Here is a 24,014-nt window from a genome sequence, read left to right on the forward strand (position 1 = left end):
GGTTAAAAATGTTACCCAACGGCTGGTTAAAGCCGTTAACCAACAGGTGTTGGTTAAAATATCACCAATATATCGAATTTGACATACGTGCCCAGTGTTGGTTAAGGTATTGGTTAATTTTTTAACCAACTGTTTTTAGAGTGTACAGAGTACTACAGATGGGTAAATTTGGTTGAAAATGTTCCTACTCACTGTCGTATTGTGACTATTAGTAAAAAATCTATTTACAATAAGCATATGATTTATCATTGAATATTGATGTTGCTATGGGGAGAGATTCAGTTGATGAGAGAAGGGGTATTAGGAGGGAGGTTGACAATCGGGCAGTGGGTATGATTGATGGGAGGGGAACGAATTGATTTGTGAATAGAAGTCAAAGCAATTTGTTTCTCATTTTTGTGTATTTGTTTGTACAAGTGTTAAATTATGCGCATATAAATTAGCCTTTCATCAGATCCTTGTTCCAGTTTCAACAATTGAGGTGTCAGAGATGATGTGGATGCACAGCAGCACTTATTACTCGAGAAGTTTTGTAGCCTGTAATATATTCTAATTATTCACGAATGAAAATTTAACAGAATGTTAAAAACAATGTCAACAAAGTCATATCCCACACATTTAACATCAAATTATACTTTACTGAAAAAAAAAATAATACGTCTTGAACTCATCGAGCTATCAAGATTTCATCCAAATAATTTCAAATGGACTATAAACTTTTTAAGAAACCTCACTTCAATACCTTCCCAACAATGCATATGTTCCTATTGCAAAACGTGACTGGATTTTGAGTAATTAAAATTGGTAAATAATTTCCCCTGAACCTCCTTGACCGGCCTTTGTATATAGTTAACATAAATGTATCATTTGTTAATACAAATTAACGCTGATGTAATATTAATTGGCTTTGAAAAGCAGGGAGTTCCATAACAACTCCTTTGTGACACCTAGACAACCTTTGAAGTCACGATGATAAGCTGCTTACACCGTCTTTCTCAACGTGGGATTCAACGGCAAGGAATTAACCTAACCGTTTAGACAATTATGTTCATTAAACAGTACCGTAAACTCACACTATGGAAGGTACAGTTAGCATACTCGTTCAGCAAGTTGGTGCTGAACGTGCATGCTATCTTCAATTGGGTTTATTTACGGTTATATCACGAATTTACGGCTGAATGTGCGGCTCACTTGACTCTAGTCCAGAAAAGAGCATTGATTGTCAGTCGTAATGGTTAGAACCCGACGAATCCTATATCTATGTGACTGCGTTTAACTGAATAACACTTCCTCATCGACGTTTACTTGAAATTGTTGTAACAATCTTTCGTAGATTGTGTTTGCATCTGGATCATCGTGATCGGTCGTTCGGTGATTTTTGGAGTTCGGTGCTTGATAACATTGATCTTCAAACGGGAATTCTGTTTATGGGTAAGGTCACTCTAAGGATTAATTAGTAAACGTTGGCCAACATTTGAGAGTATACAAGCCTAGGCCTAAGGATTCTCTCCAGTCGTTACATTTTACAACAACAAAAAAACATTCAGTTATTACATTTGCTCAACTAAAGAAGTAATATATTGAAGCGTATCCAACTGCTGACGCAAACCGTATGATACTTCAACCGGTAATTCGATATTATTTTTGCTTCCTGCAACCAAATTTATCATAATAACTATGCTGTAACATGGCCCGTAAGCTGTTGCATACGTCAAAGTACATATTGCAACATATCGGGAGATTCCGAATTACCAGGAAAGAGCATTGATTGTCAGTCGTAATGGTTAGAACCCGACGAATCTTATATCTATGTGACTGCGTTTAACTGAATAACACTTCCTCATCGACGTTTACTTGAAATTGTTGTAACAACCTTTCGTAGATTGTATTTTCATCTGGATCAGCGTGATCGGTTGATCGATGATTATTGGAGTTCGGTGCTTGATAACATTGATCTTCAAACGGGAATACTGTTTATGGGTAAGTTCCCTTTAAGGATTAATTAGTTAACGTTGGCCAACATTTGAGAGTATTACTGCTACGAATAAGGAAATTTGGCGCATTGAAATTTTCTTTAGCCCTTTTTGCTATATCACGGGAAGGTAAGGGGTTTGGGAAACATAACCAGGGTCATACATCCACCATTTTCAAGATGGGATGTCGATCGATTTGATCACTCTAAGGATAAATGCGTAAACGTTGGCCAGCATTTGAGATTATTAATGTTTCTAGTTGGGAAACATAGCACATGAATTTTTTAGCCCTGTTGCTACCTTACGGCAAGGTAAGGGGTTTGGGGAACATAAGCAGGGTAATATATCACCATTTTCAAGATAGGATGTCGATCGATTTTGAGACCCAATTAACCATCAAAAGCGGCAACTTGCTTTATAATTATAACTTTGCACTGTTATTGGCTGGGATTGCAGAGCCCTCAGAGATGCAGCACATTTAGAAAAATACCTGCCTGAAAGCAGAACAACGTCTTACACATCAACTTTGAATCATTAGTTTGATCATAAAATTGTATGAGCTGAGACAATTTATGAATTTTATGGGAAGCTAACATCTCTGATACTGAAAAGGATATTTCATCTCACAGTAAAGGACGTTCGTTCTCTTAGCATAGAGAGTTGCTAAAGTAAAATTTGCATTAATACCACAGTAATTTTGTCTTCGCAAACCTGCGTAAATTTCTTAATTAAGTTTATTGAAGTTAACTCTATTACGAGGCTTGTATACCTAATCCTGTTAACCCATTGATATTGATCATTCTTGTGCCAGTGAGTAGGCTTGTGGGCCAGTAGAGGTCTTTTGACCTTTGTTGAGTCACTTCCTCTCGGCCACTGCTTGGATTAGATGCTTTTTTTTACTCAGAGGAGAAAATAATTGTAAATTACAAGAGATGTAGAAGATTTTATTGGTATTTGAAGCTAAAAGATATTGGTAATTTGTATACCGACGGTTAAAAGTGCAAAAGCAAACAGTGCGTCACGGTCCCTGATACAACACTTGCTTCCTATAACTCTATGTGATGCTATTGTGTGTGTCTTGTGTTTGGAGGGGGAGGGGGGTATGAGGTAGGCGAGAGTATCCGCTGATATGTACGATAAAAATAGATGTGATCGTTCTCTTTGAAGAGAAGGTAATACTTATATTTAATGAATCTCTAAACAAATATTCTTCAATGTCACAGTGTATGTAGGTCTAATGGGCGTGGTAACTGTATGTGACGAATTTGGCAAGTAATAACTTTCCAACATCGCAAAGGGGAAGACGTTTTCTGATGGAATGTCCCGTGGAGGACTTGAACCCAGACATGTTGTAAGCGATCATCAAAGTTATCAAGGAGAAGTGATTATTAATCGACCCGCTGGCAGTTTAGAAGGCAGTGCATCATCTCGAGGAAGATCAGCTGGAGCTACAGATGGAGACGGTAGTGAAAACAGAGGCATTGCTGGAGGAGGAGAACATCCCCGTAACAGGTAATTAGGATAACCAATTGGATAGCTTAATGCAATCAAAATGAAATAACACACCAGTATGCATGTATATTACAAAGAAGCATGCATAACACTGCCTATACACAACTGATGTGTATTACATGGTACCATCTTGGAAAGGATAGCAGTATGTATTTCTTCAATGAATAGGACTCAACCAAAGCAACGTGTAGTGCCACCAAAATGTCATTGTTTCATCTGTTTACTTTACTTTACACCATTGCAATAAAGTTCGGTAGAAGTTTTTGTCAACCTGCATAAGCGTTACAGTGTGGATGGGTGTACGTGAACGGAGCTTTTAAGGTGCCATTGAGATATTGAGATACTCAGATAAATATTTCAATTTCTTACTAAGAACTTATAACTTGTTAACTCACAATCTAAGTCGTTGGATATTTCATATGCTTTCTTGTTAAGCCCTATTGCTTGATAAACATAAAAAGCAACAAGGCTTCACAAGAAAGCATATATCATTATATATCGGTTGAATAAATTATATGCTTTATTAAGCCTTGTTAGGCCTTATTGCTTAATATGTAAATATCGTAATGGTTAGATAATTAGATAAGACGATGTTTGTGATCTCAACATATATGTAAACATACTTTATCTGTATGTGAATAGGCCCCATTGTCATGTTACAATATTAACTATTTATATTTCTTCTTTGAAACCTTAATTTTGTAATGACATGAACTCTTGTATATAAATGTCTCAATGGATTTTGTTCGGATTTGAATAGCGTGAATTTAATATTAGGTGGATGATCAGTGGACGACTTACGTTGTGTTTCCCAATAGTTCGTGATATTCAGATATACAAAAATGAGATAAAGTCGCCCAATATCTATAATATCCAGCTAAAAAACATTAAAAGTATATTTCTGGTGTTACAAATGTGACACTTGTATGTAACACAAAAATATTATTTGATTGGCCAAACCCTCGAATCGTCCCAGTAGTAGATCATGTATGTATGTATTTTAGATCCTCCTGTAAGCAGGAACTCGCGACACAGCCTCACTGGCATATCAAAGCCGCAAGCTGACCGAAGGTCAGTCTCTTAGATTCATATTTAACGTCCATGATTTTGAATTATCAATTGTAAACTACTCTGTAATAATAGTGTAGCAGTTATACCTTCTTGTAGAACATTCTTGAGAACTGATACATCTGGAATGTTTGTTTAGTTTTCAAGACTCTCTGCATGTATTTAGAATTTTACCAAATTACCACTACGTTATAGAAATATTATTTTCCTCTTTGAATAAGTGAGTTAAATGTCATACAGAGGAAGATGGTGTAGCATTAGCGGCTACGTAGGCATGTTAGGTAAGTGTGTGGTATCGTCATTGTTGTCAAACCAAATTGTATCAGGAGAGAACGAACAGACACATACAATGATCTCTTAAAGTAAAGTGGCAAACATAACCACGATAACAAACGTCACTTTATAACAAGCACAGGACCAATTATTGTTTTAAAAATTATACAATACGTACATAGAACATATCAGACGGAAAGGATGCGAAAATTGGTAACCCTTTTTATTAATAATAAAGTTGTTTTTTTTTTAAATTGAAGAATGTCAATATGTTTGATTTCCAACAGAAGTGCAAGAATTACTTTACTCAATTTGGCTCATATTTACGATGCAGCAACTAAATAATTGAGCGAATGTTGTTAATAACTATTTAAAAAATTCTATAGGATTACTTTTTTAATTACTCAATATATATTTGTATGTTTGTATATAATGCCTATATAAAAACAATGCAAGTCAATCTTTATAAGTTGGACGAAGTCATTGTTTCAAACCTGGTTACACTAATAATAAACAGACGCAAGATGTAGTTATCCTTTTTTATTTAATTTCCGTGAAAAATAATTTATCGTGTTTAGTGGCCTTGAAAGCTATTAAAAATCATAAGTGGTAAATACTTCCACGGAATTTAGCTTCTGTCTTTGAAGAATCTTGGTTGTGCAGTGACTTTTGTACCTGTATTTCTTTTATCAACGGGCGATCGACAAATACTTCTACCAGAAAGACCAATCCAATGGGTAAAAATATTTTATAAAACTTAACAATATCGCACAAAACGACTTCACACGCTTCCTATATGAAAATAGAACACCAATAAAATTGCTTCTTAAACAAGAAAGAATATGGACAATGAAACAATACAGTTACTAATAAATGTCCTTTCTAAAGCTTGCAGAGTTAGTGATTAACAATCAGAGAGAATGACAGAAGTTTTTAACATTGCTAATGAAAATAACTTTTCGACATTAAAATGGTGCATTGGTTTCCGAATGAAATCAATCGTGTGTCACACAAGAATTTCTGGAAAGGAACTTGTCGTGGGGAGCTACTGTATGTGTTACTTGTGTTTAATCTGGTGTCCTATGGCCTGATGAGTAGTGATTCATCTGCCATACATGATTGAAAACCACCATTGGCAGTAATGTGTAACATTTGATCGCCTTACCCTTCCTTTCTGTCATCTTATGAGATTTGGGCTTCTTTGGCCTTTGAAAATTTCATTCCTCCTTCTTGAAATAAAATAAAAAATACAAAAGGGTCGAAAGTTGCAACTGGGAGCTTCCTTATTTATTATTAAGTTCAAAAAGCTGTTATCCATGTCAAATTCAGCCGATGAAGTGTATCTATGCGTCGTCAAGAAATTGTGAACACTGAAAGCTTACATTGAAGCTGTTTATTTAAATGGCAGACCTAAAAGGGTAAGATTGAAATTTCTTAGGACAGTTTTACAAATTTAGATATAATTAAAGGATAGCACAATAATTCGGGGATATTTCTGGCAACTTTTTTATTCAGGAGGCTGCACACAATTTGGGACGTTTGGTCACCTTATCCTAGTGCAGATGTAGCTTTGCCAACTATGGTTACTGTGATTGAACCTCTTTGTTTTCCTCCCAGGTGTCGAAGATATCTCTCAAATCGAGACTATCAAGTCCACATCTCGACCTTCAAACTGGGATGGGGAGGTTTCAAAAAAGAGTCACCCGGAGAATTCAGACTTTCATAGTCAGAACACAGAAACTCTAGAGCAAAAACCAACAGATCCTGCGACACCTGGTAGGAGTGGACCAAGGACCCCATCTCCATCACCTCGTCTTTCGACTGAACAATGGGAAAGCCCGGAAGAGGGAGAATACTGGAGCGAAGAGGAACCAGTTTCTCCTGATGTATGGCAAAAACAGGACTTATGGGTAGAAGGCCAGGCGACAGAGCCTACTCCTCCCTCCAAGGAACCAACAGGGAACTGGGAGGAGAACGACGGAGCGTGGGAAATCACAGATTCTTGGGAGCCGCAAGACGCTGCTGAATGGGACGAATCTGAACGAGGGGAGGATCGGAAGAGGGACCAGGGTGATAGACGAAGGAAGGGTAAGGGTAAGGGCCCCATGACTCCACCAGGAGAAACGAGAAGCCCTAGAAGCTATGAGAGCAAGAGGAAGAGAAGACATCCCAGAGAACCAGAGGAAAAGAACGTTGATGACAGGAGGAGAAGACGAAGGAAGCCGGAGGTGCTCTTAGAACCCCTCAGTTCAGACAGATTTCCAGCCGGTGAGTAACATTGTAGAACCTAATTTAATGCAGACGAGGAACCATAAACTTGAAAAACTGTATACACTCTGTTTGTTAATATAAATATAAATATATTTTATTAGGGATCTGGTGGAGCTATAATTGAACGTTCTGGTGGAGCTTTAATTAAACAGATTTTGGGGTTTCTAGTGGAGCTATAATTAAACAGTCTTTGGATTTCCAGTGGAGCTATACTGAAAGAGTTAGGTTTTATTCCGGTGGAGCTTTAACTTAACAGTATTTGTGACTCTGGTGGAGCCATAATTAATCAGTTTTTGGGACTCTGGTTGAGCTATTATTGAAAAGTACTAGTGGTGCTATAATTAAACAGTTTTGGGGAATTCCGGTGGAGCTATAATCAAACAGTGTTTGGAATTCCGGTAGAGCGATAATTAGTCAGTATTTGTGATTCCGGTGGAGCTATAATTTAACAGTTTTGTGACTCTGGTGGAGCCATAATTAATCAGTTTTGGGGACTCTGGTTGATCTATAATTGAAAGATACTGGTGGAGCTATAATTAAACAGTTTTCGGGAATTCTTGTAGAGCTATAATTAAACAGTTTGGGGGATTCTGGTGGAGGTATAATTAAACAGTTTTTGGGGATTCTGGTGGAGCTATAACTAAACAGTCTTTAGAAATCCGGTGGAGCTATAATAACCAGTTTTTTGTGAGTCCGGTGAAGCTATAGTTAAACAGTTTTGTGATTCCGGTTGAGCTATAATTTATATTTTGGGATTCTGGTGGAGCAATGATTAAACAGTTTTGGGATTCAGATGGAGCTATAATGAAACAGTTTTGGGGGACTCTGGTGTAGCTGTAATTAAACAGTCTTTGAAATTCCGTTGGAGCTATATTTAAACACTTTTGTGATTGAACCTCTTTGTTTTCCTCCCAGGTGTCGAAGATATCTCTCAAATCGTGACTATCAAGTCCACATCTCGACCTTCAAACTGGGATGGGGAGGTTTCAAAAAAGAGCCACCCGGAGAATTCAGACTTTCATAGTCAGAACACAGAAACTCTAGAGCAAAAACCAACAGATCCTGCGACACCTGGTAGGAGTGGACCAAGGACCCCATCTCCATCACCTCGTCTTTCGACTGAACAATGGGAAAGCCCGGAAGAGGGAGAATACTGGAGTGAAGAGGAACCAGTTTCTCCTGATGTATGGCAAAAACAGGACTTATGGGTAGAAGGCCAGGCGACAGAGCCTACTCCTCCCTCCAAGGAACCAACAGGGAACTGGGAGGAGAACGACGGAGCGTGGGTAATCACAGATTCTTGGGAGCCGCAAGACGCTGCTGAATGGGACGAATCTGAACGAGGGGAGGATCGGAAGAGGGACCAGGGTGATAGACGAAGGAAGGGTAAGGGTAAGGGCCCCATGACTCCACCAGGAGAAACGAGAAGCCCTAGAAGCTATGAGAGCAAGAGGAAGAGAAGACATCCCAGAGAACCAGAGGAAAAGAACGTTGATGACAGGAGGAGAAGACGAAGGAAGCCGGAGGTGCTCTTAGAACCCCTCAGTTCAGACAGATTTCCAGCCGGTGAGTAACATTATAGAACCTAAAGTAATGCAGACGAGGGACCATAAACTTGAAAAACTGTATACACTCTGTTTGTTAATATAAATATAAATATATTTTATTAGGGATCTGGTGGAGCTATAATTGAACGTTCTGGTGGAGCTTTAATTAAACAGATTTTGGGGTTTCTAGTGGAGCTATAATTAAACAGTCTTTGGAATTCCATTGGAGCTATACTGAAAGAGTTAGGTTTAATTCCGGTGGAGCTTTAATTTAACAGTATTTGTGACTCTGGTGGAGCCATAATTAATCAGTTTTTGGGACTCTGGTTGAGCTATTATTGAAAAGTACTAGTGGTGCTATAATTAAACAGTTTTGGGGAATTCCGGTGGAGCTATAATCAAACAGTGTTTGGAATTCCGGTAGAGCGATAATTAGTCAGTATTTGTGATTCCGGTGGAGCTATAATTTAACAGTTTTGTGACTCTATGTGTAGCCATAATTAATCAGTTTTGGGGACTCTGGTTGATCTATAATTGAAAGATACTGGTGGAGTTATAATTAAACAGTTTTCGGGAATTCTTGTAGAGCTATAATTAAACAGTTTGGGGGATTCTGGTGGAGGTATAATTAAACAGTTTTTGGGGATTCTGGTGGAGCTATAACTAAACAGTCTTTAGAAATCTGGTGGAGCTATAATAACCAGTTTTTGTGAGTCCGGTGAAGCTATAGTTAAACAGTTTTTGTGATTCCGGTTGAGCTATAATTTATATTTTGGGATTCAGATGGAGCTATAATGAAACAGTTTTGGGGGACTCTGGTGTAGCTGTAATTAAACAGTCTTTGAAATTCCGTTGGAAAACTTGAAAAACTGTATACACTCTGTTTGTTAATATAAATATATTTTATTGGGGATTCTGGTGGATCTATAATTGAACGTTCTGGTGGAGCTTTAATTAAACAGATTTTGGGGTTTCTAGTGGAGCTATAATTAAACAGTCTTTGGAATTCCAGTGGAGCTATACTGAAAGAGTTAGGTTTATTCCGGTGGAGCTTTAACTTAACAGTATTGTGACTCTGGTGGAGCCATAGTTAATCAGTTTTTGGGACTCTGGTTGAGCTATTATTGAAACGTACTAGTGGTGCTATAATTAAACAGTTTTGGGGAATTCCGGTGGAGCTATATTCAAACAGTGTTTGGAATTTCGGTGGAGCGATAATTAGTCAGTATTTGTGATTCCGGTGGAGCTATAATTTAACAGTTTTGTGACTCTGGTGGAGCCATAATTAATCAGTTTTAGGGATTCTGGTTTCTTTACTTTTTTCAGGGGGAGGAGGAGTAGGATGGGGTAAACCAAATATCACACTTGTTTTAGATTGACTCTTGTTTGATATAATTTGGATTATTATATAATACAAATTATTGCTCAGATTTTTCTGTAGAAATAGCTGGCATATTTTTGGGAAAGCTAGAATGCATTATTTACTTGAACATCACACATAAACATGATCAAATCTTCATGGTTGTTAATTAAACCTATATAAAGCAACATGTGGTGTAATTATAAATCGAAGAAATGAAACTTAAGAATAAGAAAGGAGCAATTTCATTTGATCGAATTCAAGGCCCTCCAAGTGGGATGAAAAGAGGGAGAGTACAGTGGGGTCCAGTTTGGAAACCAATGATATCAAACTATCACCACGGACCAGCCGACAGAAGTTACATGCAGAGAAGGTAAATACAATTTTTAAACTATAAATTGTAACAATTGTAACTCCAGAAAGTCTGTTAATATCGAAATTTGTCAACTGTTACCCCAAATATTGTTCTCATTGCAAAGGCACCTAGCTTAATTTGCATATAATGATAATAATATGCAACCTATATAGCCCAATATGCAAAGGCTTCAAAGCGCTTTACAAAACATCATACATAAAAACAAAGTCGTAAAACATAAATACAAAACCAATACACCTAACAAAGATAAAATTACACAATGTAAAGTAGAGGAAATGTTAAAAAATACAGTGTAAAACTACATCAAATATGTGACCAACTACTAAAATAACTATATAACTATTTAACAATGCACAGAATCAATAAAAGCAAAAAATATATAACACATTTCTAATTCTGGACTCGTGTTGTTGATGCTATAAGAAAGTTATCGACCAGTTTGCCCCACGTTGGGGTTAGATGAACTTACTTGACAGTATTCGCTAGTGGGTGAAAAGTGATTTAAAACTGATACAAGGTACTTTAAAGAAATAATATTCAAAACACTTATATTCTTAAAGCTGAATATAGTTGTTTTGAATGCAAACTACTTTTAACAAATAAACTATTCCTTATTCCTGGAAGTAGATCACAGTGGGTGGTATGTGATGTCACACGGCAGTTGTTCCTCAAAAGTTTACTTTCCTGTCATAATATTGTTGTTGATTTATCCTTAAAATGCTATATGTTTGAAATGTTTGCTTTATTCTTCGACGTTCTCTTCATTGAATTTTTCTTTCATGAAAGTGCAAATTGTTTGTGAGAATGTTATTTTCCTTAGTGGATAGTAAATGATTTCTACATTATAAAGACCAAAAACAGACTACACTCATCTCAATTGCCACGATTGAATTGTCACGTATCCTGAAAATATGAAAAATTCATATCTTTGCCATAAAGATTGCTATGAAGAGTGGATTTGTCCAAAAGGCTACAGAAGCTTTCGAGCAAATTTGTCTCACAATCTACTTTTTCCTCCAGACTATTCCCTTAGTGTTATTCAAGTATATTACGGAAAATCAACCAGCTGCTGTAATTGAAAGATACTAATTCCGCCTGTTCACAATTTAATCAGGTGTAACTCAAAGATGTATACCCTTTTGTTTATGATATATATATATATATATATATATATATATATATATATATATGTATATATATATATATATATATATATATATATATATATATACATTTTATATATCTATTTTGTATAAGAAACGTTAAATATTATCCGCAGATAGTTTAAAACAACAAAAAACTGTGTGGACAAGCATGTTTCTATTATAAATAGTCAGATTCTCTTCTCCATTTATTTTATTTCTGGTTTAAGTTTTACAAAGAATTTTGAAGTTTAACGCTACCACCAGGTTTTTGACGTTAGAGATTAATAGCTATATAGTAAACCGATTGAATGTGTGTAGAAACAAACTGCAAATGAGATGTGTTACGTTTATTCCATCCACAGACCAGACCGAAGAACCGACGACCCACCACCATCACGTAGCCCGATTGGTCCTCAGACATATTATAATAGATCTTGCTCTCCTGACAGAATCAGAGGCCCTTACAGAGGAATGCATACAATGGGCCCGAGAGGCTCGCCTAGCCAAAGGAGAGGTGGTCCGGCCTACAGGGGTAGACATTTGACTAGGGACCCTCACATGAGGTATGAATTACAGTTTTCTGTGTTGGATGGTTCGCATTATAGCATCATATTGATCAGTTAAGGCAGTGTTGTGTAGTCTTTTTTCAGTATAGTCATAATAGTGGGTTCAATATAATTGCAGCTGAGACATTCATTGATAGATTGATTGTTTGATGAATCTTTTGGTTGACTGTTTGATTGAATATTCTCTAAAATTGTGAATAATTTTTTAACTAAAGTGTTTAATCATTTCAGTGATGAATTGACAGATCATTTGACTGATTGGTTTACTAATAATTTTCCGATTGACTGATTGGTTGATTGATTGAATGGATGGATGCATATTGATTAACTATTTCTTTTCAATAGTGCTTTAAGTTTTTAGTAAATGACTTGTTTGACTGTTGGATTGATTGATTACTTGACTGATTGCTTGGTTGATCATTTTACTAGCTGACTAGCTGTTTGTTATCACTCAACATTTTAAAAATAGCACACATTTTAAGTAACAATTAATCCTTTCTAACTTAAAAACGCGCAACAAAAGTCCACGTTTAAATTATAAAAGCGGTAAAAGGGTACATTTAATTAAACACAAGGAACTTCTGAACTTAGTAAGCACATCATGCTTAAATCTTTACTTCTTCCTGAATATTTGTTGTATTTTATCAACAGGCGCTCAGCAAATACTTCTACCAGAAAGACCAATCCAATGGGCAAAAATATACTGACTAGACTCATTAATACTGAACCAAATGACTTTACACGTCTACTGTATGAAAACAGGATACCTTTAGAGTTGCTTCTGAAGCAACAGGACATGGACGATGAAACGATGCAGTTACTGATAAATGTTCTTTCTAAAGCTTGCAGAGTTAGTGATCAACAATCAGAGAGAATGATAGAAGTTTTCAACATTGTTAATGTAAGTAATTTTCTCGACATGAACATGGTGCAATGGATTCCAAAATGGAAACAACTGTGTTTCACACAAGACGTTTTGGAACAGAATTTGCTGTCCACAATTGATATCTGTACAAAAATGTTAGACAAGTTTCCTGGTACCGTAAGTGCTGTGGGCGTGACGCTTCTTGTTTTGAACTCAGTCGTTGAAAGTTTTGAGAAAAATGACACATTCGTTACATCAGAAGTAAAAGAAAGGCTTACTTCATTGCGTGATACACATGCAACCTTGCTCAGAGACAGCAACGAGTTATCCATTCGGAGAGATAGAAGAATGCTTGACAACTCCCGCGAATCACCACCTGACAATTTTAGAGAGATACCTCTGCTACCGTGTCCTGATGAACTGCGAAGTGACTATAAACCGTTCTTACGGAAGAACATCGTTAATGGCGAATATGACGACCTAAATCATTACTTGGATATACATTATCGTCTTCTGAGGGAAGATTTCATAGCACCTATTCGCGAAAGTATCGCGGAATACACTGATCAATTGTCCCAAATTGGCGCAAAGGTTAAGAGAAGGTTTCAAAATTTCCGATTGTACAACAACGTACAAGCTGTCGGAATCGACCCATCTAAAGGAGGAATATCTTACATACTCCGTTTTGATATTGACAATTATCTCAAAGGGGTAAAGTGGGAGCTCGGCAAACGACTTATATTTGGTTCTTTAATATGTCTATCGAGGGATGATTTTAAGACACTCATATTTGGTGTGGTAGCTAACAGTGACCCAAAGCAATTAAAGCAAGGGTTTGTAGAGGTTACGTTTGACCTCGAACCACGTTTAGTGCAAGAAATCTTCACGTACTCCTTCAAAATGGCCGAATCTCCGTCATATTTTGAAGCATACCGTCACATTCTTGGTTGTCTTCAAGATATTAACGAAGATGATTTTCCTTTTGCACAATATATTATTAACACAACGCGAAAACCTGATCTCCCATTGTACATCAGAGAGAACCCTGAATGTAAAATTGACTTGAGCACCTTAAACAACATTGCGCTTGAAGATGCAGAGCAAATGTCGTGTCAAGTTGATGTCAAGAAATTAAAGGAAGTTTGCGTTCGGGATGACGAAAACTGGCCAAGTCATGAAACTCTAGGATTCGACGTGTCTCAAATGCGAGCTTACCAAGCGGCACTTCGGGAGGAGGTGTGTCTCATTCAAGGTCCGCCAGGCACTGGCAAAACGTATGTTGGGTTAAGGATAGTGAAGACTTTATTAAGGAATAGAGCACGGTTAGGCAATTATAAGCCATTAATGGTAGTGTGCTATACCAATCATGCACTTGATCAGTTTTTAGAAGGAATAACTGAATTTGAACCTGACGGTATTGTGAGGATTGGTGGAAGAAGCTCAAGTGAAAAACTGAGAGATTGTAATCTGAGTCAATTAAGACAAAGTGCTTTCATAAGCAAATCAGCAAGAAGGGGATATGGGCAAGTCAGAAGTAATATGTTCTCAACAGCTGCAAGGATCGAAAACTATGAAAATTTAGTCCATGTTGCAAAAGAGGGATTGATAAAATTTCAAATACTACAACAATTTATGAAAATTTCGCATCTTAAAAGCTTATCTTGTCTACCTTACCTCTATCCATCGAGTGATCTTATAGCTTTCTGGTTAGGTATACTAGATGATGATGGGAAATGCTGTGGGGATCTTAGTAAAACGTATCAAAGAGATGCGCATTTCTCTACAACTAACGAAAGAACGGAGCCTAAAAGAAATAGTGAAGAAGCAATTAATGCAAAGACGATCTCTGAGTGTGAGGAAAGCGATATTTCAGAAGAGAACGAAAGAGACTTTTATCAAAAACTAGAAGAAGACAACATTGATACCGATGAAGCAATCGTTTTTGAAAGTGAAGAGTTTGAAAGACGCTACATTGACGATGAAGATGAAATTTCCAATGTTGAGTTTGTAAACACCTTTGATGGACTTGCAATGCAAAAACCAGAAGACACCATCGTTGCTCTGCCAGAAGCAAATAAGAAACATCTTACTTATGAAAGAGATTGGGTTAAAGAAACAGCATTGTTTATTAAGCACAGGCTTGCAGAAGATAATGTGATGACTGAAGAAGAAACAAAACGAGTTAAAAATGTTTGGCATCTTCACAGTCACCAGCGCTGGAGCCTTTACCGACACTGGGTTCAAGTTTACACTGAGCAAATTCAACTTCAACTGCGTAACCTATCTGACCAATATAAAAAATATGCGACCCTTCTCAACGAGTTCCGAATGGACGAAGATTTAAAAATACTGAAGGGGAAATCTGTTATTGGTTTGACAACCACTGGAGCTGCAAAACATAATAAACTGTTGAGATCAGTCGGACCACGCATAATCGTAGTAGAAGAAGCGGCAGAAATTTTAGAAGCTCATGTAATTACTTCTCTGAGCTCTTACACTGAACATTTAATTCTCATTGGCGATCATCAGCAACTGCGTCCAAATCCTACGGTCTATACACTTTGCAAAGATTACAATCTGGATGTATCCTTGTTCGAAAGACTTATCAATAATGGCATGCCTCACTATCGACTATCATTGCAACATCGCATGAGACCAGAAATTTCACAAATTCTTAAACTGCACAACGATTTCTACCCGGGGCTTTGTGATCACGAAACGGTTAGAAGTTATGAAGATGTGCACGGTATAGCAACGAACCTGTTCTTTGTGGAACACGACGTCCCGGAAAGGCATGATTACGAAAGCAAAAGTCGATCAAATATTCATGAAGCACAATTTCTCCTGTATCTTTGTAAATACCTCATGAAACAGGGGTACACTCCGAATCAAATAACTATTCTTACCGCTTACAAAGGACAGGTATACACTTTTCGACAAATTATGGAAAGGAGTACATTCGAAGGTGTTCGTGTTTGCCCTGTTGACAACTTTCAGGGAGAAGAAAATGACATCATTTTGTTTTCATTTGTAAGAAGCAATTTGGAGGGAAGCATTGGGTTCTTGAAAGTGTCGAATAGAGTTTGTGTTGCGCTTTCCAGAGCCAGAAAAGGTCTGTATTGTATTGGCAATTTTTCCCTGATGTCTCAACAAAGTGAACTATGGGCAACAATCGTTTCATATTTACGATCAGAGGGGTTTATTGGTCCAAGTTTAAAGTTAGTCTGCCGTAACCATCCAGAGCGATGCATTGAAGCGAAAACATTTGCAGACTTCAAGGAAGCACCAGATGGTGGATGTAAGGAACCATGTTCTGCTCGACTCGATTGTGGTCACACTTGTCAGTTAAAATGCCACCCTATGGACACAGAGCACAGGAAAATACCTTGTCAAAGACCATGTGAGCAGAATGTGTGTATTCTGAAGCATGTATGCCCCAAGAGATGCTGGGAGGACTGTCCTAAATTATGTCTAAAACGTATTGTGAAGATATTGCCATGTTCACATGAACAGAAGGTTCAATGCTATGAAGAACCAGATAATGTTGTTTGTCGTAGCCCGTGTGAAAGGGAGTTAGCGTGTGGTCACGGTTGTCGAGAACTTTGCGGGTCAGAGTGCACTGTCTCCTGTCCGGAAGTAGTTGAGAAGGTATTCACACCGTGTGGCCACAAAGCGAAGGTACCATGTTGTGAATCTTTGTGTCCAAAGAAATGCAGAGCTTTTCTTAAATGTGAACATATCTGTCGTGGGACTTGTGGGAAATGCAATAATGGAAGGTATCACGTAAGGTGCAAAGAAGTGTGCAAGCGTCCCTTGATATGTGGCCACATATGTAAAAAAACGTGCTCAAGAAATTGTCCCCCGTGTACCAGACGTTGCGAAAATCGATGTCAACACAATAGATGTCACAAAACCTGCGGGGAAACCTGCATACCTTGTAAGGAACGATGTACATGGAGGTGTAAGCATATCATTTGCAGAAGGCCTTGTGGAAGTGACTGCGATAGAAAAGCATGTGAATTGCCATGTCCACGACGACTAAGATGCAAACACGAATGCATCGGTCTTTGTGGTGAGAGATGTCCAAAGCTTTGCCGAAAATGCCATAGTAAGGATGTGACAACAATTCTGTTCGGAGGTGAGGATGACCCAGGAGCGCGGTAAGTATACGCCAGTGAACGGTAGTTCCTTGTTTGTAATCATAATAAACACTTTGTAATGACTTGGACTAGAGTCCCTTCGTAGACTAATATTTGAAGCTATAGTTTCTATAATGTGCTTGCTGTAAAACGTGAAGGGAGATCTTCATATAGTATTCCAAAAGTACATTTTGGAGAATGAAAATCTCCATTTCAGGCCTGAAAGATGCCAAATTCTGTAACGGCCAGATAGGTGAGAATCGAAGAAAAATAATATAGCATCCTTTCAGATATGTATAGTTATGGTCAAATTTATGTTGCAGACTATAGTATCTTTTATTTAGGTTGTTTAGGTTAGTGGTCTTTTTAAACATGCTGCTAAACGGCTCCGCTGGCACCCCTCTTTGGGAATTTTGAGTGTTACATGATCCATTTACATGGCGCATTATATTTGACACCAGCGTGTGCAATGTGTCTTTTCAGCTTTGAAACTGAGAATATCACAACCTGCTACCGTACTTATCATTTGTCAATCTTACTTCATCTCCAACCCCTTCCCATGCTAAATTGTTGGTTATTTCATCAGTATTGCACAATCTCATCGAATTAGGCTTGCTGAATTAATATAGTCAATATCTGACTTTGTAAGGTTTAGGGAAATTAAACGTGAATTAGACGAACAATGTGTATGTCGTTCTGTGAAAAGTATTACAACCGATGAAGGGATGGTCTTAATTTTTAGTCCCGAAAAGTGGCGAGACTACCAATCATTTACAAATGTGAAGTCCAATTCAAGTTTCAGTTTATTTTTTTCAAGGTTCATACATTTGGAAGACTGTAACCACATTGTTGAAGTAGATGCAATGGATCATCTTATGAAGCAAAATGAAGAATCGGGAGAGAACGAGATAAAGGTACTAGTATACTGTTGGTTAATTTCAATACAACTTAACTTCAACTTGTCGAATTTGTGATACGTTTGTGTATAAGAACCCCCCCCCCCCAAAAAAAAAACAATCCCTTCGAATCAGAGCCCGGGGAAGGGGAGTTGAGGTTGGGGCGGAAGACTTCATGGTGCATTGGAACATGCGACGGAATGAAAGAAGAAGTTTGAAAACAAAAATTAATAAAACAAAAAACACGCAGAGTTAACCCATTATTTAATTACTATGTGTAATTGCAGGGATAATCACGACTTAGAATGTATTTATTATTCTATATTTCAACATTTAAAACCCACCCTTCATTGTTTCTATTTGTAATGCTTCAATTTGCATGTATCAGTTTAGACCCTTTGCTTTTTTTCATTTACAGCTTCCAGTGTGTCCATGGTGTAGGACTCCAATACGGTATAATACGAGATACAACGACAGAATAAAGGCAATAAGAAGAGACTTCGAGAAAGTTAAAACTAAAATTAAAGGAGATAAACACAAAATTGAATCTGAGCGTTTAGGTTTATTTGCAAGAATAGCCAAGGCACAAGAGGAGAGCAGATTTAGACTGCAAGTTACGGATGGACTCCATCCTCACAGCCAAAACTTACGCAGGACACTCGATGGGGAGCTTTTTTTCATTAAATTGGAAAGTATGTTAAAAAGTCGTTACAAGATATCTCTTGAAGACCTCTCCGGTGTAACCATTATTTTGGATATGTACGATAAAGTTAAGCAGATAAATGACGTAAGAGCCGAAATATTGGAAGGTATCAAATCTGAACTTATTGCAGACATGAAAGAGTTCAAACAATTTGAAGAATACTACGGGTTTCTTAAAGAAAAGATCAAGTGTTTCCAGAACAAACCCAGCGATCAAGAAATCGAAGATTGGCAAAATGAATACCAACGGTGTCGACATAGTTTGTCCCTTGTGCGTGTACTAAGCGTGTTCAAGAATTCGGATATCAAACCTGATGAGTTTGAAATGGTAGACAAGATGGCGGATGAAGTTGATAGTTTGTTGTCAGACGGATTTCCGTTCAGCAAAGAAAAAGATGACAGAGTGAGAATTCTTCTAACCGATATGAAAGATGCAAATCCGCTGCTTCGGGAAATAGGCATCAGTGAAGTGGAACGACAGATGGTTGTAGAGGCGATGGGGTTCCGCAAGGGTCATTGGTTTAAGTGTCCCAATGGACACATATATGCTATAGGTGAATGTGGGGGTGCTAGTCAAAGAAGTAAGTGTCCAGAATGCAAGGAAACTATCGGCGGAATTAGCCATCGCCTAGACGAAGGCAATTCACTTGCGCCAGAGATGGACGGAGCCAACTTCGCTGCTTATTCACAGGAAGCTAACAACATGTTTAACTTTGAACTAAATGATGTTATTTAGGTAATAAAAATCAGATTAAGCTGAACGTGTGATAATCATCATCTATCCGTTTAATTTTGACTGTTAGTTTCCAAATGTTAAGTATTCTTAAATCACATGTTACAAGCACTGCACGGTGTTTGTATTGTACATGCCAAAGCAAAACCAAATTTCTAGGTTGTAGTGAATACATACCTGCGTCATTTCCATATACCCAAGTCAATTAAAAACACAAAACTTTGTATTATACAACAATAAGATGTGAACAGAAGGAAAGCATTATAGCCAAATAGCTCTGTCGATTCTCTCTCCGGTGTACTGCATTTCTAGGGCGCTATCTGATGCATGTTACCGTTAACGTTATGTGCCATCTACATGGTTTTATCCTAATATCGTTCTGCTCACAATTCAATCCAGGATTCTCAAGCAAAATTGAACTAACCTTTCATGTTACTAATATGCATTAATCGAACTTATAAATTAAGTTTTAAGGAAATGACTTAGAAAGGTAAGAAATTTCAACTTCATACTTTTTTTAATACAAAACAACCAACAACAACAACAAAAAAGAGAAAAAAATCTTACTTGGGATCGGCCTAAAGTTTGTACAGTTTTAGATTGCAAAGTAAAAACAAAGATTAAAACACATAATATACAATTAAATTAATTTGGCATCGACATAAATAGCTAAGTTGGCCACAATGAAGAAAAACACGCACAACAGCCAAAAATAAAAGTGTGAAAACAAGAACATAAAAACAGTATAATTACTAGCACAGCAAATACGAAAAATTCAACAGAAGTTATTTCTTTATATTTGTTTTAACGTTACCCGCTCAATGGGTTTAGTTCTAAATAGTATAGTTAAAAAAGGGTGGGGGAAGTACCACTAATTGAATCGTAATAACCAAATAGCTTGTTAATTAATGTACATATCAAATATATAGAAAGAAAGCTCGTAGGTACAAACAACAAGTAAAATAAAGAACAACTTTAATCTATACAAACAAAATATGCGGAAATAGATACAACCTTGCGAAAACGGCAAAGTTTATAACTGTATTATATTGAATTGGTAATAGCCAAATTATTTCAAAAGGGGGAATTTGTGTAGTTGGCAGGACTTGGAAGGATAGGGGAGGGAGTGGGGGACTGTTTTTTTTTTGCGAAGAGGCAGGGAAAGGGACATTGATGTTGAATTTTATATTCGACGATCCACAATTGCTATACAGCTGCATGGTATCACTCCTGCGGTATTTAAAAGCACCATTGAAAGTGGTTTCTAATTGGTTGTTCAATTCATATATAAATGATTGAAATATTTTGCCTAGCTTAACGAAAAGTTGATAGATTGCTCGTTTTATTATAAAACAATTTTTATGAACCTATTCATAACCATTAATCATTTCTTCTAACGTATTTTGTTTTTGTATGTTACAATAGTGCTGGTGGCTAGCTAGGGTGTACCTGTGGACAAGAATTGTAAGAATGCGGGGTGGAGTTGAGGGGGGGGGGGAGTTCATAGCTTAGCGCAGAACTTTGAACAGTTAACATTAGTTCGCGACTTAACACGAAGCCAATGCATATTGCGAAAGATAGAAGTAACATTAGCTAAATAGATCTCGTCGATGATACTGATCTTTTCACCGAGTTCTGAATGCAAAATATTACAAAAAGAGGGTATATAGCCAGCGATTACAATGGGATTCCACGTAGATAGCTATTACAACAAGGTGTCGTAAAACAGCGTATTACATTAGGAGGCCATGTTACAAGTACAGTACGCTGAAGCGTGTACTTGTGACGCAAGTTTAGGTTCTGTTCCCTCTTCTGTTTTAAGATGTTCATGAATTAGCGTTAATGAGAACTTGTTCCACCAAAAACGTTTCTCTATATACAAAATAAGTGGTTTGGGGAAATAAAAATATTCATTGTAGCCTATAAACGTGTATCTAGCTAACTGTTTTCATAGAAAGTTTGATCTTTTTTATCTTGAATTGTGGACGTTTGAAGAATGTCTATATGTCGAAATATCGATAAAAAAGCCGAAAGGGGACCAGATATAAGGTTGCAAGATGAGAGACTAATATCTTTTTATGATATCACACTGGTGAAATTTGCATACAACTCCCATCTGGCGTTCCAGATATATTAACGATTGAAATTGTCCCAGTTTGTACCAAAAGTGAATTTGAAGAAAACTGGTATGTGATGTCATAGTTGTACACTGATAGCAAAACGTTTTGTTTTACTTTACTTTCTTACTTTGTTGTTTTGACCTTTGCTTGGATATGAGTCAAAGTTTAAATAATTTGATGTAGAGTAAGCAATATCCCAACGATGCTAATGTATATTTACTGAAATGCAACACAATTTTGAAGAAAAAAAACATGAAAAAAACTTGTTAGAGTGCTTCTATGACATGACACCTATTTGCATAAATTCCACTTCTGCTACAAAACGCCAAACATGGGTAAGCATAAATCGAATGCAAATTCATCAGGTTGTTTGAATATGTTCATCTTTCATCTGCCAAATGTCAATTGTTCCTCTGGACTATCCTGAGGAAGTAAAAAAAATATATGATTGACCGGTATTTTAGCTTGTTTAATTGAATCAGTTGTGTCATTTTACTCTTGTTTTATAAAGGTATCAGTGATGTTTCTGAACCATTGGCGAATAGATATCGAATCAATACTCGTCTCTCTCGTTGACGTTGCTTTTTGTGTCTCGAAAATCGATACTCTTTAAGGATACTCATATATGCTACAGCTACTAGTATTACTACTTAACGCAGGCCTATATCCTTTTATTAGTTACGTTGATTTTTTAAGAGAATCTACGTACAACGACAGCGACGAAATGAAAGACGGCAGCATCAACAAAAGTGTGTGTACACGACGAGATGAAGTATTACACCTGTTACAAACTTAGTATTGATATTCAGTACATTGTAGACTACAAAATAACAAACAATTTGCTGGATTTCCATGTTTTTTTTATGGACTGAACCTAACATTACACAATGTCTGCACTATATACTCTGCACAAACTACCAGTAGGCCTGTTCGTCAGAGCCGATGCAAACAGGCTGAATAGAAACAAATTAAACTCCCAATTTATGTCGGCGTAATTTTTTTCTACAAGAAGTAAATCAAGTGAATTAATGAATTTCGTCGAATGACATGTACCCATAAAGGCGTTAACTTGGGAATTTGTTAACGGGTCTCTTTGTGAAAGAATATTTACACACAACATTTAAACAATGGGAATATCGAGAATAAACTTTACAGTTTGTCATGGAGGTATTTACGTATTTTCTGCTAAGGGTCGTGAACTGGGTACAAAACATTCCACTGTGCCCGTTAGATTACTTAACCAAAACCATTTACCCCAGTCTGCACTCATGTCATTAAAAAAAAATTAAATCCACCCCCCCCCCCCAAGAATGGTTGAATATTTAGATTATCACATACTTAATAGTGTTTCTCAGCATGTAATAAGTATTTCGATTCTTCTAATAACGCTTTTCTCAGAATCATAGCTGATCTAAGCAATTTTATTCTAACTAGTTTAAGAAAGCAACAGAGGGGTGGGTTGCTTGACAGAACTTTCTCAGTAGATAGCACACACTCGATAAAGTAAAGAAGCTGTTCACCTTTCGATATTAAATGCGTAGTGAACCGCTATTCCCATAATTTTTCATTCGTCGCCGACCAAGAGAGGGAAAGGGATTGTTTAGTCGCTGTTATGGAAGTGACAGTAATCGAGACACATGTGTCTTTCGAAAATATAGACACAAATGTGACGGCCGTTGTGAGAAAAAGCCTCACATACGATATGTATAGGCTGTTTCAACAATTCTGTTCGGAGATGAGGAAAACCCAAGAGCGAGGTTATGATACGCCAGTAAACCCAAGCAAGTGTAAGTGACTCGCCTTTTAAATGTGACTGTATTAAAAACTGCCTTCGCACGGCTGATCTAGACTCAAGTTAATGTGTATCTCTCGAAGACTGGACTTGTCTGCATTGGAAAACAATGTGTGCTTTCGAAAGCTTGAACTAGACTGTTATCGATGTTATTGCACACCTCAATTATATGCATAGAAATGGCAAATTTGAAAATCTTTTATTTTTTGAAGAGGCCAATTTCCTATCCATCATAATCATGTAGGACAGACGGTTTTCGTGAATTGTCAAATACAGAATACAAAAACAAATACATATTACTATTTTCCCTATATGTAAATCCGCAGACACACCATGATATATTTGGTAATCACTCCAAATCTCAACATTTTTATAGCCGCCAAGCCATAGGCACCTATCCCTTTCCCATTATTTCGACAACTCAGGACATTCCAAAACGCAAAAGTGGTTTGCATGTATATAAGACAACGGGTAGGCAAGCCATGAGAGACAAACATCGCATAATGTATCCTCGTATTAATACAAAGATATACGCGTATTAATTCGAATATATACACGTATTAAATCAGACAAAAACTGGCAGCTTCATCGGCTTAAACTTGCGCAAAACCCTTTCGAGGTTTTTGTTCAGAACATAACTGGTCTTCTTATTATGCGTTATAAGGTGCCGTCAAAG

General features: G+C 37.1%; 1 protein-coding gene across 3 annotated transcripts; it reads left to right on the top strand.

The window, feature by feature from the left end:
- Nucleotides 1-1,190: 1,190 nt before the first annotated feature.
- On the top strand, nucleotides 1,191-22,105 carry LOC139965251 (NFX1-type zinc finger-containing protein 1-like). Of its 3 annotated transcripts, XM_071967423.1 has the most exons (10): nucleotides 1,191-1,431; nucleotides 1,883-1,980; nucleotides 3,197-3,485; nucleotides 6,444-7,094; nucleotides 8,013-8,663; nucleotides 10,269-10,377; nucleotides 11,888-12,088; nucleotides 12,743-17,116; nucleotides 17,913-18,009; nucleotides 18,410-22,105. In XM_071967423.1, the coding sequence occupies exons 3-10, from the start codon at nucleotides 3,428-3,430 to the stop codon at nucleotides 19,427-19,429; spliced, it is 7,161 nt and encodes a 2,386-aa protein (XP_071823524.1). In that variant the 5' UTR covers nucleotides 1,191-1,431; nucleotides 1,883-1,980; nucleotides 3,197-3,427; the 3' UTR covers nucleotides 19,430-22,105. The 3 variants fall into 3 exon arrangements, with proteins under 3 accessions (XP_071823524.1, XP_071823525.1, XP_071823523.1); XM_071967424.1 differs by lacking the exon at nucleotides 1,883-1,980; XM_071967422.1 differs by lacking the exon at nucleotides 1,191-1,431 and having other exon boundaries at nucleotides 1,442-1,980.
- The last annotated feature ends 1,909 nt before the right edge of the window (nucleotides 22,106-24,014 follow it).

Source organism: Apostichopus japonicus, chromosome 3, assembly GCF_037975245.1.
Source record: "Apostichopus japonicus isolate 1M-3 chromosome 3, ASM3797524v1, whole genome shotgun sequence".
Classification (NCBI taxonomy): Eukaryota; Metazoa; Echinodermata; class Holothuroidea; order Aspidochirotida; family Stichopodidae; genus Apostichopus; species Apostichopus japonicus.

What these genes read in the sequence shown, in the direction of transcription:
- LOC139965251 (XM_071967423.1), top strand. Translation starts at nt 3,428, where the DNA reads ATGGAGACGGTAGTGAAAACAGAGGCATTGCTGGAGGAGGAGAACATC. An exon ending in AGAAGTTACATGCAGAGAAG is followed by an intron (nt 10,378 to 11,887) that starts GTAAATACAATT and finishes TTCCATCCACAG; the next exon opens with ACCAGACCGAAGAACCGACG. An exon ending in GAGGATGACCCAGGAGCGCG is followed by an intron (nt 17,117 to 17,912) that starts GTAAGTATACGC and finishes ATTTTTTTCAAG; the next exon opens with GTTCATACATTTGGAAGACT.